Consider the following 19,361-nt stretch of genomic DNA (forward strand, 5'->3'; position numbering starts at 1 on the left):
TCTTACATAGCAACAACAATAGTAGAAAATGATTAATAAATAATACAGTATAGTAAATTAAAACATGATACACTTTGTAAGTCTGCATTTTAAGCAAGTACACTCAATATGAGTTGGATAATAAACTATAATTAATACAAAATTAATTTTAAATCAATATATCAGTATAATGTAAATGAAGAATAAACAGGTGAAAAATAAATACATTTAGACAGGTACACTCAATATGAGTTTAATATAAGTGAAGAATAAATACAAAGAGTATGTGATATCATAGCAAAAAAAATAATACAAACTATTATAGGCCTATGTTGTGAGGAGGCACATGGGATGAAAAAAAGGCCTGCTACCAATTGACAGTTGCCATGGAAGGGGGAAAACATAAGAAGGAGAGGCCAAATAAGACCAAAAGGACTTAAATGCTGGCCCCACCTTTACATATATATATATATATATATGAGGGATAAATTGAGTAGATCTCTACTTTAGGCAAAAAAAAAATAAGTTGACTTACCCATGGGGTCGTTGATGATATTTTTTGTAAGAAAGGTTTTGCATGCCACATTGGGCATTGTCAAAGCTTGCATGTGGCCTGCGGGCCGCAGGTTGGTCTCCCTGGCCCCACCCGGTTTGGATCGCATATAATCTCAATATGTAATGTATTTCTATTTGTTTTTGATTCACTTCATTGCAGGTTGATTTCAACAGAGACGGTTCTCTTATAGTGTCAAGTAGTTATGATGGCCTATGGTAAGTACCCAACAGTCAACACTTGCCTTCCTCCCTCGAGACAATCACTTCACACCACATTGCGCGCTACAGATGCACCACCTTTGATCACGCATGAATCACACCTGGACACAACTGTCTTGAGAAAGCCAAATGGACTAGACACGAATCCGACACCTCACTAGTGGCCATAGCTGAGGGGCGACTTCCATCCATTTTACGTGACACCAGTATTATAGGCGTGCAGCGTTTACCGCTCCTGTGACGCAGCGCAATCCAAACGAACTAAGCTACTTGGCACGGATGGCCCCCAGCTATGGCCAACTTAATCCTGACCATCACTTGGCTCGTCGGATTCGTCTATATTAAGCGAAGGGCCATATCTGAAAAACATACTTAGTTTTTGAGTCCCGATGCGACATGCGTACAAACTTCCTACACCTCATTTATTCCTGACACTATCCAACCTTAAAGCAAAGCTGTCTTATTTTCTCCATTTAAATTTAAATCTATTTATTATGTTTTCAGTCGAATCTGGGACACAGCATCTGGGCAGTGCCTGAAAACACTCATAGGTGAGTAATACCTACTTTTAAAAGCAGGTTTTTATTCCTTACTTACAGTATGTCCAGCACCTCCTGGGAGATGGGATGCTGCAGCCAAACAAAATTGTTTCGCTTGCCCAAGATCGCAATAGTTGGAGAAAGCTTGTAGTCGTCTGCTCAGCAGCCGACTGATGATGAATTACTAGTAATGACAGTTAAATAGCACTGTTTTTGATGTTATCAACATTGCTAACAATGAGCTATTCCAGATGATATCCACACACCCCCTATGGAAAACATGACCTTGATCTCCCACACAGGGGGTATAAATTTCAAATGGAGTCAACCATTCAGTTAACCCCCATTTGAAATTCACACTGGCTTTGTGGAAAATTATGATCACGTCTTCTATTATAGAGGGTGTATGGATTTCAGCTGGAATAGCCCAGTACACCTGCTGTGCTTTACATCTATCACAAGAGCGATATGGCAGTGCTGAAGGACCTTGCTGAATAATATAAGGATATGCTTTCACTCGTATGCAAAAGTATCAAGCCCAGACCCGAAACATTTCTGTGTTTACGCGGAATTCCGCATTTTTTCAATTTTTGTTCGATGTGTTAACAAATCCGCGCTTTCATGTCTTTTTTAAAAGAATTTCTCGTCGGGAATATTATTTCCAAGTTCAAACAAATTGCTGATAATACTAGCTCTATACACCACTAGGCCGGTCAAGTGCAGATCTGTCGGAACACGCTTTTCAATACGGAATAAATGCTAACCTCATTGTGACATCATCCAAGCAGCAAAGTTCATTTCCCATTGAAAAAGCGTTATCCGACGGATCTGCAGTCGACTATTCTGCCACATACCCAATAATAATCTTTGAGTCATGTAGTAATGTCAGCCTTGTCGTAAGCACTGTTCACCCCACGCACCATAAAATAATGCCAAATTCATTGTTCATATTTCATTTGTTGTTTTCAGATGATGATAATCCACCAGTATCATTTGTCAAATTCTCACCTAATGGCAAGTACATCTTAGCAGGCACACTAGATAAGTAAGTTGATTTGAATTAAATCCAGGAACTGTTGTTTAATTATTATGATGGAAATATTAGTCAAACATGTAAGCGATGTTCATAACACAGAACATACATGGCGTGCGGGACGGTCAACACAAACATCAAAGGATCGTACCGTAGTACAACCACCGGAGTGACATGCATTGGCGACATCAGGGCTAGTAGTAAATTCCAATTTTCTTTTGCTTTATATCTCAGTTGTTCAGCTCAAAAAATCCTGGTTTATTTTGTATGGAAATGTTACAATATGAACAGTGCTTTTAGATCTCTCAGCAATTTTAAGCTTAAAGGAAATCTGTACCATAAACTATTCAATGGTTATATAGTTGCAGTAATAATAAAAACGACAAACAGTAAAAGTCCAAGCTTTTAAGCTTTTAAGTTTTTAAGCTTTTTAAGTATTTAAAAATACTTCCAAATAAGGAGAAATTCTTAATTCCTTACGACGATCAGCTTTTTAAAAGAATTTCTTGTCGGGAATATTAGGTCAAAGTTCAAACAAATTGCTGAAAATACTAGCTCTACACCGTGAAGCCAGTGGAGTGCAGATCTGTCGGAACACGCTTTTCAATTCGAAATAAATGCTAACCTCATCGTGACATCATCCAAGCAACAAAGTTCATTTCCCATTGAAAAAGCGTTATCTGACGGTCAGTTTGCAATCCATGGTGGCTGCCATATTGATACCCGATGTATTTTTTATTACGCTGTAACGATACTCCGATTTTGAAACCAGCGAAATCCGTGCCACAAGCCTCGTCCCTCGTGAACTTTGGTGACACGAAGCGAATACTACCAAAGTTCAGATTCAACATTAAAAAAAAAAAAAAAATGTGACAATTTTTACCCATAAAACTACAGAAGAACATAAAAAATGTATTTTAAGTACCGTAATATTTATGATCAACAATGTCTTTTGAGAACGAAAAGTGTAAAAACAGCACTAAAAACCAAAATTCGCTGTGGGGGTCGCGAATGCCACACAGCAACACACTCGCCGAAGGTGACCGAAACATGTGATTGAATAGGCGTCGAAGCATTCGCGACCCACTCATACACAGTTATTTCTAAAGAATTTCGGCCTAATTTGGTACACAAGACACATATTTCGGTGTTATAAATACTATTTGTATATATTTATTCAGATACAATTCATTTGTTGATTGTTTTCGCCATTTCATAATTAAAATTGGTGCATCAGTCTTTAGCACAGTCGATTGATTTGCCCGTCAACGAACCCCAGTGGGTCTGTGTGAAAGGTTACACTACCGCTTGTTGCAGAAAGGATTCGCAAGCAGCTATCTTGGCGGCTTCCTTGAATCGCAGAAACAAAGGATTAAAAGTGCTTTTTCTTTGTTAGGAATATTCCGAAATTCATATAGACCGTCTGGTATGTTTAATTTAGGGGTATATAACTATAATAGCCATTGTTTATGGTACAGATTTCCTTTAACCCCCTTCAGCCATACTGGATATTGTTATGACTTTTAAATTGGGGAATTAGTCATGGGAAGGAAGAGCGAGGTACCAGATTTGGAGCCCCAAGGGATGATGGAATGAACGGAAACGGGAATGACAATCTCTAAATGAACAAGATGAAACAGAAATTACGTATCATAGAATTTATTATGAATTTACGTTAAACTGATCAAAATACAAGGTGTATGAATTAATATAAAATCTTACCAGAGTTACATCACATAAGTAGTATAATTTAATATGAATCACGTGCAAGACATGATGACATTAGAATCGTCATCATGTTACCAGTCTAACTATCCATCGTGAACCAAAGTTGAGTATAGGTGTGCATCAGTCGCAGGGCTGGCAAGGAGTGACGAATTTATTAACGGAGAAACAAATCCTTGGTTCACTCAGTGCAATTGATGCACAGAATTGGATATCAAAACGCTCACTTGATGAATGGTTATTCATGGCTTTCTGCCCTATGATCAATAATCAATTATTGACTAAATTATCGTCACAACATACGCTCCCCCTTAAATAATTGACTCCTGGCAATTTAAGAACATACAATAATTGCTAATAAAATGCCATTTTTTTTTAACAAAACTGAATCCGACTTATTTATAGACCATGCATCATTGACACATAATATCAAGATGGAAGTCATACAAGTCATATTATTTTAACCAAATACATACGACACATATAAATGATACAATAAAATACATCTGAAGCCACGTAGAACTTGAAGACAATGATTTTTTTTTTAAAGTTGAAATTGAAGTAGCTCTCCGCTAGAAGATTTATGTAGACTTGGTATTTCATGTTCCCTCCGAATAATTTTTGATTAGCGTTAAAGTTTCATCAGGGACCGCGCGATGTCCAAGCTTGAAACTCAGCACGTGCACGTACCAAATGTCGGTGTTAAAATGGCCTAATTGCGATTTTCTTTTCCAAGCTATCGCGAAGGAAAACAAATAAATGGTTAGCACATACATCTTTTAACAACTGATTACATGCAGATAAACGTGTACAATTTGTTTGGCCTATTAATATTGTACATTCCCAATTTTATACCAAATTATCTTTTAAACACAATACTCTGATATATTATTTTCAACCATTGTACAATCAAGATAATTTTTCTTTTTTCATTGCTTTTTTTAAATTTAACAATGTACACGAAACATAGAGAGACTTGAGTGACAACACAAACACTTAGGACAATTATGTTTATGGCAAACTAGCAAAAAATAACACAAAGTACACAACATACGCTTAACCCCTTAGGTATATTCAAGTGCGCCTACGTGTAATAATACATTATGGAAATTTAACACGTATCACACAGATTATTTAACCACATCTATACCATATAATAACATCTATTCATTCACACAGAATATTAAACACCAAATAACTTCATATCTGACTTTTCACATTGTTCAACAATTTTGTATCACATGCTACTTTTAACAGATAAAGACTCAGTATATCAAAATTAACACATTTTGTTAATTGTACACATATTTTCGTCTATTATATAATTTGACGATTCTATCATTTTACACACATTTCAAATACATTTCATCAAAATACTCATACAATTTCATTTCAAATTGCATTTTACTTATAAATCAAGGCATAGGCCCTCTATATACATGCAATAGAAATGATAACCATTTCATTAACACATAGGCCTATGTAACACCTTCAACAACTCCAAATTATTTGAGTTCACTTTTTAGTCCCAAAAGTTATTCGGATCATACAATGGTGAATCTGATAGTGTAAACCAACAAACATTTGGTATGAAAGACAACTTGCGTCGACTCAAGTTAACTCGACCAATTGTCCGCTAGTTACAATATCGAGATCACAATCCTACCTAGGATGGATTTGACATTGCACAAACACAAATGAACTCCTGGCATCATTACATTATTCACAATTATTTTGTGTCTTTGAAAAACAAATTTAATATTGTCATGCAAGACAATAGTCATTATTTTGTCACCATAGACCACAATTCATCATCACATTAAACATGTTAAAACATGTGATAAATTAATCAAATATACAATATTTTGTCACAATCGGCAATCTAGGTCATTTTTTTTATAAGTTACGAGATTTCATTCATGTTGGCCATTTAAAGATATACATTCTCATATTTTGTTTAAACATGATACAGTTTTATACATTTTATGACTATATTTCTCAATGTCAATAATAATGTCAACAGACATGATAAACATAAATTTTTATGTAAAGTCAATTTACATTTTTCACTTCAAATTTTAACCAACACTTGATTTTTACACTTCTTCACTTTTAATATCAAGTAACAAGAATGACTCGTAATTATTTGTCTCTGACTCCAGTTTACATTTTACCTGTAATTTTGACAGGATTTTCCTTGAGAAAGTTTAATGCAGCAGCATTTAAATTACACTCAGGTTCCCAAGTATTTCTGGAGTGGGGAAAATTTTTCCATTTGATCAGATATTCAATTACCATATATCTCTGATTGGCTCAATACACAATGTAGTCCTCTTTGTAACCAATTCATAAACCTCATTAATATACACGATACATGCGATCCAATATTTATTTGCCCAAACGCAGTTACTAATATTAGAAAGTGGACTTCCGCGCCGTCAGCGTAAATATTAGTAACCTCCGCACATGCCGTGTTGTGCGTCGAACAAATTGCGAGAGCGCTGACCGCCATATTTGGATTGCGCGCTACCATATTTGCACAGATTGTGATTCGCACTTCTGTTATTGGTCGTCCTGTTTTAGCCTGATCGTGTTATTTTGTAAAGTGAAGAGATGAAAGTGATGGTTATGAATGAGATTAATAACTTTGCATCGGTAATTATATGTCTCGGGCATTGTGAAAAATCTAAACATTTTGCTTTGGGCCTCGGAATATGTTCCTCGGTTTCAAAAGCAAAATGTTTTGATTTTCACAATGCCCTCCAAATAACTGATGGGCAGTCATTAACCTCTAATTACAATAGATCTGAGAGGCTGATAATTGATTCTGTTGTGTCAATTTTCATCACAGCACACTCAAGTTATGGGATTACAGTAAAGGCAAGTGTTTGAAGACGTATACAGGTCACAAGAATGAAAAATACTGCATCTTTGCCAACTTCTCAGTCACAGGAGGAAAGGTGAGTGGTTGTTTCAATTAGAGATACAAACCTGAAACTTTGCAAATGGTACCCGCAGCAGTAGCATTCATTTAGCTGTGGATTTGGCAACCACTACAAAGTAAGATTGTAAATGGTGCAATATAAACAAGCAATACACACATGTTACTGTAGAGATTCATCAGGTTTGTTATTGTTCAAATAATTACAGATTGTTTTTACAAAACCAAATAGATTGTGGTGAATAGATGGTAATAACTATAATTACTTGCAAGCCGCTCCTATGGAAAAGGTATGTTGATGACGTTTTAGAGATAATCAACAAAGATGGTGTTGAAGACTTGACAAACCATCTCAATCAGATCGACCCAACAAAAAGTATCAAATTCACCTATGACCAAGAAGAACAGGGTCAGATCCCCTTTCTTGATACACTAATTGTGCGTAAGGAGGATGGTTCAGTGAAGTTATTAGTGTACAGGAAAAAATCACATACGGACCAATATCTCAATTTCACTTCACATCACCCTCTCCACCAAAAGTTGGGGTGGTTCGCACTCTACTGGACAGAAAGGATAAAATAGTAACAGAAGAGAAAGACAGAGAACAGGAAGAAAATTAAATTAAGACAGCTCTGAACAATTGTGGCTATCCGGATTGGACAATCGAAAAGGTCAAAGATCAGATGGAAAAGAAACCAACCAAACAAGAAACCAACTAAGAAACACAACAACACCGATACTCCAAAGAAAAGAAACCTTGCAGTCATACCATACGTGCAGGGTTTGTCAGAAAGAATTCAAAGAATCTACAAGAAATACGACATTACCACGGCCATGAAACCACATACAACTCTGAGACGTCTATTGGTACACCCAAAAGATAAAAGGGAAGTTGTGGATACAGCCAATTGTGTGTACGAAATTCCTTGTAGTGGCTGTAAGACAACTTATATAGGGGAAACAGGTAGACAATTTGGTATTAGACTGTCTGAACATAAAAAGGACATGGACAGAGCTTGTTCTAGAAAATACACCAGATCAGAACGCAAAGTTTCTGAGAGCGAACAAAATAAGTCAGCTGTTGCTGACCATGCAGCAAGAAGCAATCATTTAATTAACTGGGAGGAGTCGAGAGTTATTGATAAGGAGGAGGTACGTATCAAGCGATGGATAAAGGAATCCATATGGATCAGGAGGAGAGGAATGAGCAACACCATGAACCGAGACGAGGGCACATACAACTTGAGCAATCTCTACAACCCTCTGCTACAAAGCGACTCAAGAACTGGCAACACCAGGTCGTACAGTAGCAGAGCTTCATCACAACTCTGAAGAAATCCGACTGAACAAGACGGATGAAACGTCAGCTGGTGAGTTATTACCATCTATTCACCACAATCTATTTGGTTTTGTAAAAACAATCTGTAATTATACACACATGTGTATAACTGTAAAATCCTTACATTCAAATTTGGATTGGGTCTGGCGATCATGTTTTATGTGTGTGTGGTTTTTTTTTTTTTTGGTGTTTTTTATTATTTACTCTTTGTATACCAAATCAACGCATTTTAAACCTGCCTCTTCTTCCTCTACCACTTTAAAACAAACACTGCGTAAAGCCATGTCTTCACTCTTGCAGAATGGATAAGTGCTCATTCTTGTCAACAGTTTGCATTGGCACAGTGCTTGTTTGGCCAACAAGTATAGTTTTCAAGCAATATTGTGACTCAGAAGGCTTGTTTCATACAACTCCACAAAGTTTCCATCATTATCAATTCTTGACCTTTATTCAGGGATGTAAGTTTTCAGGTTTTTTACGGATTTCCGTTTGTTGTCCATCTTTAACCATATTTATAGGGTTTCAGCAACAATTCTGCCAAATATTTGATCAGATTGTGATATTTGAGCCAACCAATAGTGATTTTGCTCCACCTTTTTTATCCAAAATGTAACAAAATGGTGGATGAAACAAGATTTTGGCAAAACTGGGTCAGTGAGGTAAGGGCAAAATGATATTCAAACAGGCCAGCAATGACAGTGGCAAAGATATGTGTGGTAATAAACCTGTTTAAAGATAACAGTGTGTGTGATTTGTTTTGCAGTGGATAGTATCAGGGTCTGAAGACAACTTAGTGTACATCTGGAATCTGCAGACCAAAGAGATTGTACAGAAACTACAGGGACACACAGGTAAGAACTGATTAGCACACCCAGATAGATAACCCTACATGGGGTGTAAGGCCTCTCATCATTGGAGCCCCAAATCACTTGATAAACTGTTTAACTTTTCTTATTTCTCCCAAACTTGAAATTACTTACCGAGAGGAAGCTTCCATCCAGTATTCTCTTGGACGTCTTCAGCCCCAATATTTGGCACTTGGGGCGTTGTTGGCTATTCTGAGCCACCGACACCAGACGGTATTAGTCGGCTCAGAAGGGAGCTATACACGGCGGGCAGGTAGTATCTCCCAGCATCCCTGTTGAGGTTGCTCTTGTACATTCTTATATGGCAGGCTTTGCCAACTCCACGACTAAACCATGACTCATCCTGGTCGATGATTTTGACCTGTTCGGTGGGAATGTTATGTCCTGTATCCCTGGCATGTAGCGTTTACAGGAGAGGGTTCATGTTTATGCTCGCGACTTCTATCCCCTAGAGACCATTTAGTTTCACCGATATAGGTGGCGTTGCACAACTGACAAGTGATGTTATACACAGTAGGGCACCGTTCTTCCTTTCTGATCTTGTCCATAGGAGAAACTAGACGTTTGTGTAGTGTGTTGCGAGGCACTTGATAAACTGTTTAATAACAATTAGGGGAAGAAATGCACCAAAAATCTAATTTGTATATATAATTGGCGGCCATCTGTGATTTCAGGTGTCGGATTTCAAAATAATGCCTGTGACACAACCGCAGATGCTAGAGATGAAATTTTTTTTAAATAAAATATAACAAGCAGCAATAAAAAGTGCAGAATTACATTTTAATAAGTGCTTCATTTTTTTGGGAAAAAAGTCGAGAACCCGATAACCAAAGTATAGTAAACAAGCACAGATCCATGAACCAAATTTCCTACACAATAATTAGGTTCAGACCTGAAACTTTTCCACAGAATTCCATGGTTTTATTTGTAAGTAAAACCAATCCGCATGCATTTTATTTGGACTTCAATTAACCCTTTTTAGGGGGGAAAATCATGGAAAGGGGGGTAACCCTATTAGTTTTGGATATGTATTGTCTTTAAAACTACATAATAGTATCAAATATCGTCCCCTTTATGCTGCTTCGTGAAGAAACGAGAGCATTTTCAGCGTAAATGTGAATAAATAGCAAAATTAGCACTCCAATACCTTGGTATGCGTGAATTGCATTCTGGGCAGGCAAGCAACAACAACATGTGCCGTAATTCCCTTCGTCATGTGCCGTGCGTGCGTACGGTGCACTGACATGACAATCAAGCTCCACTAGTCACGTTCCGATACTAAGTTGTGACACTAGTTTTAATAATTATAATAGGCCTACCACTAACCACAACCAGTTTCGTCTTTATATCGTTCATGATAGATTTTTGTGTATAAATGATGGCAATAGCCATGCCATTATTGACGAAAACAAAACAGACCTGACGACAATGCACGTATTGAACAGATTTTTTTGTTTTTGACTCTTTTTCGTACTATTTCAGAAAAAAAGGAAACAAAATATATTTCCTCTTGCAATATGTACATTTCAAATGAATGTAAAAAAACTTGGGGTTAAAAATGGAGAGGAAAAAGAGAACTATTACCGGGTATTGAACCGGGTACCTCATGGGTAAAACGTAACGCGCTAACCCATTGAGCTATTTAGCCCGCTTCGTCCATGACGGAATTTTTAGAGCTTATATACTACCGCCGTAAAGCTGGAGTCTCCCGGGGAGTCTCCTCAGCAGTTAGTGTGGTTCGCTCTTTTCACAGAATGTGAATGACGCGAAACAAAAGTAGCTGTTGAGGAGACTGATTATTCATTCATAATTCCCTACCCAGAAATCCGAAGTACTTTTTAGATTTAGAAATTGGTAGCCTGTAAAGGCCGATGTTTTTCATGATTTCTCCGAAATACATCGACTTGGGGGCCAAATTTCAGGATAGTAATGAGAAAAATAGTATCTATTATGTGATACCAAAACCTCATCAACAATGAAAATATCGGGGATGATGCTGTCGATCGGGTTACGGACCTTTAATAAAGAAAATGAAGCCATAAAAAAGATGGATACCACATTGAAAACGTAAGTATAAAATGAAAATCCAACCGGAACCACCAAATGAGACAGTAATGTAAACCTTGTATTGTTTATGTCCACCATTGCTAGACAGTGCACAATCTGCAATCAAATGATCATATGTGTATGGTCTTTTTAATCCAAGCCATCTGCTCTCTTCTGAAGATTTCTTTTTTTCTTCAAAATGTATATCTGTGTGAAAAAGGATACAATATGGCATCTACAGATCGCAGTTTTGTTAACAAGGGACAAAGCTGAATACAGAATCGCTCCAAGCAGATCGGTGTGAATATTTTGTTTTTACTCGCCTTTCACATTAATAAAAGCTTGTTTTTTCTTTTCCCAGATGTGGTGCTGTGCACAGCATGTCATCCCACAGAAAACCTGATCGCTTCTGCAGCTCTTGAAAATGACAAAACAATCAAAATCTGGAGGTCAGATTGCTGATGATGGGTAAACAAACTTAACTCATGAGTGGAACAACATGCTTGGTTCCATGGCAGTGAGTTTTTTGTATTATATGGACTATGTTCAGTTTCATGTTCAACTTATTGTGGAACCTTGAACCATATATAAATAAGATGACCAAATAACTGCAGTGCATTAATTAACCAAGGATCAGCATATTCCAGGTGACCTGTGTGTGGACCGGATCTAAGCAACAAATACTCATCAATAGGACTGCTATACTGCAGTTCCACCATGTGGCGTATATGATGGACCCTCTATTTCACACCAGTTACAGGAGTTGAATCGGTGGTGTAGGCATCGGGATAGCATTTTCCTGAGCAAGATATTAACTTGAACTACGCTACTCAAAAAATTTTAAAGGATCAAGAGTCCTAACAATCCTGCCTTGCATTCTTTCTTGTCTGTGGTACTGATCAGTGTTTTTCAGTGTCATGGGACTTGGAAGTGCTGAATGAAATGTCACCCACCCGATTTACAATGTTGCTACTTTTTTTTGAAGATTTAATAAGTTTGATGCTGTAATTGTTTTGAGTAGTGCATAATTCTTGGCAGTCCATTATATACTTGCCGATACTGATATCAAATTGGACGGATTGGGAATACCTGAAATTAAGCAGTTCAGCGAGAGTTTTCAAATATCACACGAGACAAAGTCGAGCGTGATATTTTAAAACTCTAGCGAGATCACTAAATTCAGGTATCATGAAAATATGGGTAAAATTTTATCATTAAATATAATGTCTTCAGAATCTTTACAAAATACTAATTTTACCTACCTTTGAATAGGTCAATTTCATATTTCTGAGGATCACATGAAATTTCACAGCAGACAGTTTTTCAATATTCTCAACATTTGATGAACAGTTTTAAAACACTTGTTTTTTAACGGTTGTTAAAAATTCTCAACACATGAGGAATAGTCAAATAGACTGGTTCTATTTTGGAAATATATGCTTATTTAAGCATCAAGCGGCAAGTTCATGTAAAAGCTGGCAACCAAATTATTTTGGTATGCTGAATTCAAAAAAACCCTCAAACCCCCTACATCAGGCTACTTGCTCATACAGGGGGTATAAATTAAACATGCTCCAGATTCACTGAAAAACTTGTTGAATTATTTGTTTGGGTCTAAGGATCACAAAAATGTAACATATTTGTGCATAGGACATAAAAGTTACCAAGCTCAACAGGTCCAAGGTCAATATGCATGTTATACAGGGGTGAAAAATTTAAGTTGCTCCAATTTTCGTAAAATTGGATGCAAACTACAGTTTGATCAGCTCGTAATCGGCGGGCCTTATAACACCGCGGATTAATATCAATATATTTTATTTTGAGAATTGTCTCGTGACATCTCGCCAGAAACATCACAATTTATTAATTGAAGTCCTATAATTAGTCTATTTTCTTTAACACACACAATATAGACCATACAGGTTAACCGTCACTCTAAAAACATTGGTCTACTTTTCGTTGTAGTAGTAAAAGCCTATAATAATTCCCGCCGATTACAAGCTGATCAAAGTATAGTCCTCATGTTCAAGGGATTCAGGAAAAGAATAGTTTTTACTATTTACGATGTGAAGTTCAGAAGATATATGATAAATAAATACAAATTCTATTGAATAGAATCCTACATATCTTTCGACTCTGTGCTGTGTAACATACTAACTGGACATCGCAGATAGTAAAAACTATTCTTTTTCTGAAAGCTCTACCTAGGCAATCAATTTGCGACCTTTTGTGCCTTATTTAGGAAAAGGTATTTATCTTTCAAACAAATGTCAGTGTCTATGAATCATGGTGTACAACCAAATACATTCAAAAAACATTTTATTAGCTAAGAAAAACACAGCACAGTGACGGTATGTTCCCATATGAATTGATTTTACTTCAGTGTGTATGTGGTATTTTTTTTTATTTGGAGTCAAAGGTCAATAAGGGGTCATTCCCAGTATAGACCATGTCCTGTGATGTCACTTAGTTGATATTAGGGTCTGAGATATAAACAAACAATGTGTGCGTTCCCCACATGCAACCAATGTGAAAACACTGCACATTTTCTCCTCTGGTTTTGGTTGGCTGCCTGCCTGGTTAGCTGTCCGTCATCGGCTCATTAACCGTAACCCAACTGAGTCTCACTAAAGCTCACTATTAAAACCACTCTGCATGCATGCATTCCACGTGACTGGATGACGCAATCAGCCTAAGTCATATATACCCAGGGAATTGCTGCCCGGGGCAGCCAAACTTCGGTAGCTACATGTCGGTGTGCGTGGCATGTGAGGGGTCCTGGGATCGTCTACCGGGGGTACCAAGTGACTTCTTTCTTCACCTTCTCTCCTTTTTCGTTTCTTCTTTCCCTTCCGATAGCAAAAAAAAAAACATGGGTAGGGTTAGGGTTAATCAACTGATACATGATTTGTTTTTTAGAGCATGTACAAAAGTATAGAATAAAGATTCTGAAGACATAATAATGTTCATGACCAGGTTATGCAATGATTAAGTGATTTAAACTGATTTTGCTTATTAGGGGCTGATGTACACAGTACATGCATAAGCACATGGGCAAACAATTGCACAAGAACTCTAATAGAGTACCGAAGGGATGACGTCACAGAAAACTTTTTTTGCATTTCAGCATTTTCATGACCATATTTCAGTAGAACATGATGATCCACAGTCCAAATTTGGTGGGAATCGGATCATGAGGGCCCTAGATATGGCCGCATGAATACCTAATTGGCCTGGTTCCAAACAGTTATGAACCAGGCCAATTTACACTGATTTCAATGGGGCTAATATAGGTATTCATGCGGCCATATATCGGGCTCTCATGATCCGATTCCCACCAAATTTGGACTGTGGATGTTTTTCATCATGTTCTACTGAAATATGGTCATGAAAATGCTGAAATGCAAAAAAGAAAATTTTATGACGTCACACTTCGTTACTCTATAAAGGATGTACGGAATAGTGGTAGTAATTATTGACAGGAAAATCAGTCAGACTCATGCAATTATTTATGAAGGTTGCAATGTACGAGGGTCATTCAAAAAGTTTTACCTCCATCGTCACATTTTCATCTTACGTGCCATGATTATACTATTGGCTACAAAATAAAAGTTATTAAATTAAAATGTAATTTTTGGTTGTTAAGATGTTTTGGTTATAAAGCGAATACAGATTTGGTACGTTGGAAACGGTCTGAAAAGAAGGCTAATTTTGATTAAAAAGGTAGGCCACATCTATGTAGAGTTATTTCTAAAAATGATTTAATTGCTTTATTTTTGTTTTTATTTTTTTAAATTTTGTTTTGAAGTTCCAAGGCACATCAGGGAGCTCAAATAGGAACAAAATGTTTATCCTGAGTGAGCAGTTGGACAACTGCATCTTAAAAACATTTTTATGGAGATTATCCAAAGCTACAATATGATGCTTACTAAACTTTAGGCTTTAGTTTTTAACCGTTTCCGACGTACCAAATCTGTATTCACTTTAACCAACATATCTAAACAACCAAAAATCACATTTTTATCAAACAACATTTATTTTGTATAATTGTGGGTAATTTTAATATCCTGACACGTAAGATAACAGAGATCTGATGGTGGTGGTAGAACTTTTTGAATGACCCTCTTATAGTCACACACATGATATGGATCCTGCTGTTGACATCTACAGTATCTTATATTAGACGTCCCTCTGTAGTACCCATGGTGTTACCACTGCTTGTGCTTTGAATTCACCACAAGGAGACTTCTGGGCAGAGGTACCACCACACCAGGGGGCAGGTTCTGGGTAAGTGAGAATAAAGGGCAGTACAAATCCATTACTATAAGTAATGATATAGGGTTCTTACAGAACTTTTTCTTTGTGTCAACCAAGAATGATTCTAGCATTTAGTTCTAGGTATAGGGACACTCCCAAAACTGTGGAAGAAATTTTAACCGGCCGGATTGTGATCCGTTTAAACAGACGGACGAGTTTGGGAAAACCGCTCTTCAATTCCTTGAAGATGGCACAACATGCCAAGGTTGGAAATCTCTGCACTTGAGATTCCGGTCTTCACATACATGAATGCACCAAATAATAACAAATTACTGAAGTAACATGTTCTAAAATCAACGAAATTCTACCAACAAATTTTCAATCTCTAATGCATACTCAGTAGATTCAATTATGCCAATTGATTACTTGCAAGAAACTATAAATCAGCAATGATTGAAGACGATCTTTTACATGTTTTCATACTAAATACTATTTTGATTCTTAAAAATGTTTTTTGATAAGAATTTTTATGTTGAAAGTATCATGTATGCATTTGAATTTATAAATGTGTTAAAAGGTAGTAAGTGTTTAAGATAATTAGATGTAAAGGGTACAAGGCACCGTATGTGACATGATCAAGGGGAATGAGTCACATGTCGGCCCTGGTTGAAAACGAGTTTTACACATGTTTCTAAAGAGGACATTTAGAGCTTTCAGAAACTGAAAACCCCGTGTTGATACGACTTTTCTTTGTGAAGTTGTGTCAATTTATCAATCGCTGAAAACAATATAAAAAAGAATTTAAACACTTTCTTTGCCAATATCTCAAAATCAATATTAGCGACATCCGACTCATTTCCCTTGATCTTGTCACATATCATCAAGAGCAAATCATCAATTTTGAGCGAATCGTAAATTCAAAGCGTGTTCATTCATTTTATTCAAATTAATTTTACCTAAACCACTTTGGGGACCACCTATAGAAGGTTGATGTGCTTGCGCCAAAAATTAAGACAAGTCAGCACACCCTTGGGCTATGTGAGAACAATGGTACCACTTATTTAAGTGGTGTGCTTACACACAACTTTATATTCATCACTTATTGACTGTCACCTGGCAGGAAAAGCATTAATAAGCACCAATTTAATAGCGGAACTCCTTTGTTCAAAACAATAGTACCATTTTTATGAATAGCATGTCGGAAAATCGAATCGGTATCAAAGGAACAAAGCGTTACGTAATCTATTGTGTCTCCTATCCAAGCTCCTTGGTTATGATTGTAAAAGTACAGAACTGCATTCCATGGCTGCTTGTTAACCCCCTGAGCACTACCTGTCGATCTAACATTGCCTTTGATTTGTCAATTACATGATATTTTCACTTTAATCACCAATCAGAATGGAGCTTTGCAAATAATTTACCCCAATTTTTTTGTGTGGTGAAATTATTCTAACAATGTTGCAGATTGGTCCAATTGATAATGGAAACTTCTTTTTGGCCAATCTGCAGGTAGTTCTCATGGGGTTAATGCATTCATTAATCTTGACTGCGTGAACATTGGAATTATTTCAGTGAGCGCGGATTTATATGTTATTTATGTAGCATTATATGATTCATGAATGAATGGTGTTATCTCTGGCAAACAAAGCTTTCAGCCTCATTTCATGATGATTCACTTATCATGTTGCTTATGAGTAAAATGTTTCAATTTTATTTATTCATAAAAAAGGGCCAGATCAGCCCTGTAGCTGGTCTAATTGAAAAATGGGTTGTTACATTGAAAGGATCAATCCTTCAACTAATAGTTGTTATATCATCATCATCCATAGTAGGCATGTGGTTATGTACCACTTGTACACTCACCTGCGTGGGCAATTCATGAAAATACAACAAACTATTTCTTTGTGTGACATTTGAAAATGCTCTAAAATCACTGAAATTGACCAAGTTAAACTGAGCTCAAAAAGAAACTTGTAATTTTTTACAACTTGTGAATCACAAGGTCATATCTTAAAATAGTGTCAATCAAAATGAACCAAAATTACACACAGGATTACTTTAATACTCTACTCAAAACACATGTCAGTAACCAAGCAGTTGTCCAACTGACACAACAGCAAAATGCACTGTCATGGAACAGCTTCCTGGACTTCCTCCACTTTCACAGCCCAACATTTGGCACCCAGCACAAAAAATCTGTGAGAATGCACACAAGATCCTTGCACAGATGATAAAACGGTGCTGCTTTCTGCTTTTCATACACTTTTTTCATGAAACAGGGCTGGGCTGTGGATGTGGTCCAGGAAGCTGTTCCATGTCAGTGAATTTTGCTGTTGTGTCAGTTGGATAACTGCTTGGTTACTGACATGTGTTAAGAGTAGAGTATTGAAGTAAACCTGTGTGTAATTTTGGTTCAATTTGAGTTCAAGATATGACCTTGTGAAAAATTACAAGTTTCTTTTTGAGCTCAGTTTATATAGCCAAAAAAGTACATTTTGGGTTTTGATGCTTTAAAATGCTATATTTTCTCTCATATGACATTTTTGTTGAAATATTACCATGACATCAGGTTTAGTAAATATTCGGCGTAACTTTCAGCTTCAAGGATGCACTGCCAATGTGAGATGTTAACGGTTCAGTATGTTAAAACAAGAAAAGTCTCAGGTCAACCTATGTCAAGTTTAAGATCATTTGGCATCTAAATCATCTAGTTTTACCTGATATTAGTGGCGTTTAACTATGAGAGTTCTGACTATGAGAAAATTCCGCCCAAAATCATCCATTTTCCAATTGTAATAGGTAATTAATTATTCCAAACTGTAATAGGTAATTAATGGCATTGAACCATGGTGCAGTGAGATGCTACTGATATCAGCACTCACACATGCATTGTATCGATTATTGGCCATAATCCAGCTTGGATTGAAACTTGTCATTTCATGTATTTAGAATAGATACAGAGTACAAGCTGTATTTTGCACTTGTTGATGCAATGCTCTCAATAATAACCCCATACCACATTGCTCAAGCCTACTTTGGTAGAAAACATAATGGGTATGAATTTGTTGTAAGATGTTTGAAACTTGGGTATCATTACACTGATGGAATATTGAGATGGAGGTCTTCAGTTATGTTGAACATTGTATATAATATAAGACTAGGCCTACAACAATTATATGGATGGTATAACCTGTTACGAGTTGATCATTCAAAGAGCTTAGTAGACTAACAGTTGACTTTGAATTGTAATCACAAGGTGGCCGATTCAAATAGTAGTGGTGTCACCATGTCAACTTGCTGCCGAAGATGTGATACAAAGCTTTTCTTTCCAGTAAAGCTAGTGACCAGGCGACAGTTTGGTGATAATGTGAGAGCTTGGTCGCAAGAGAATTTTCAGGCTTTTGCCTGAATTCAGGCTATTTTGTTGTCCAAATCGACACCTTTTTATTTATTTTTAGCCTGTTTTGAGCCTTTTTATTCACACGTTTTCAGGCAGTTTACAAAAAAGCCATTCTCAAGCCTGGTCGCATCAGCGTTTACCAGGTGCTAAAATAGCAGGACCGGTGGGTAAAAATCGCCTAGTGCCTGCTTTTCTTAAGAAAATTTTGATGTGACTCATTCAGATAACTGGCCTTTGCAAAGAAAGTAGACTCTTTCAGTTTATTCCATTCAAATAAGTGTTTCATGGCCCATATGATGGACTTCCTATCAAGTTGATATGCAGCCATCCATGGCAGAGATCTTGTTATTTGTACATAGAGTACTTAACCATTTTTTATTACCTAAGAACACAAGATGAGAGTACAATGTAGTTGTGTTATGTACAGTATAGAGTGGAGGAAGAATAAATGTGAAAACAACA

The 19,361-nt window shown here is 36.7% G+C and overlaps 1 protein-coding gene across 2 annotated transcripts in view; it reads left to right on the plus strand.

Moving 5' to 3' along the window:
* LOC140136932 (WD repeat-containing protein 5) overlaps positions 1-18,345 on the plus strand; it is a 52,447-nt gene extending 34,102 nt beyond the window's left edge. Inside the window, exons 8-14 of one of the 2 annotated variants that reach the window (XR_011856790.1) lie at positions 695-750; positions 1,258-1,304; positions 2,262-2,337; positions 6,902-7,010; positions 9,094-9,181; positions 11,604-15,606; positions 15,647-18,345. Coding sequence is in view for 1 of the 2 variants with exons in the window: in XM_072158583.1 (XP_072014684.1) it covers positions 695-750; positions 1,258-1,304; positions 2,262-2,337; positions 6,902-7,010; positions 9,094-9,181; positions 11,604-11,704 (477 nt within the window). In the remaining variant the exon portion in view is untranslated. Of the gene's footprint in view, positions 1-694; positions 751-1,257; positions 1,305-2,261; positions 2,338-6,901; positions 7,011-9,093; positions 9,182-11,603 lie in introns of both variants that reach the window. The other variant, XM_072158583.1, reaches the window with a different exon arrangement.
* The last annotated feature ends 1,016 nt before the right edge of the window (positions 18,346-19,361 follow it).

The sequence above is a fragment of the Amphiura filiformis genome, chromosome 17 (genome assembly GCF_039555335.1).
Source record: "Amphiura filiformis chromosome 17, Afil_fr2py, whole genome shotgun sequence".
NCBI lineage: Eukaryota > Metazoa > Echinodermata > Ophiuroidea > Amphilepidida > Amphiuridae > Amphiura > Amphiura filiformis.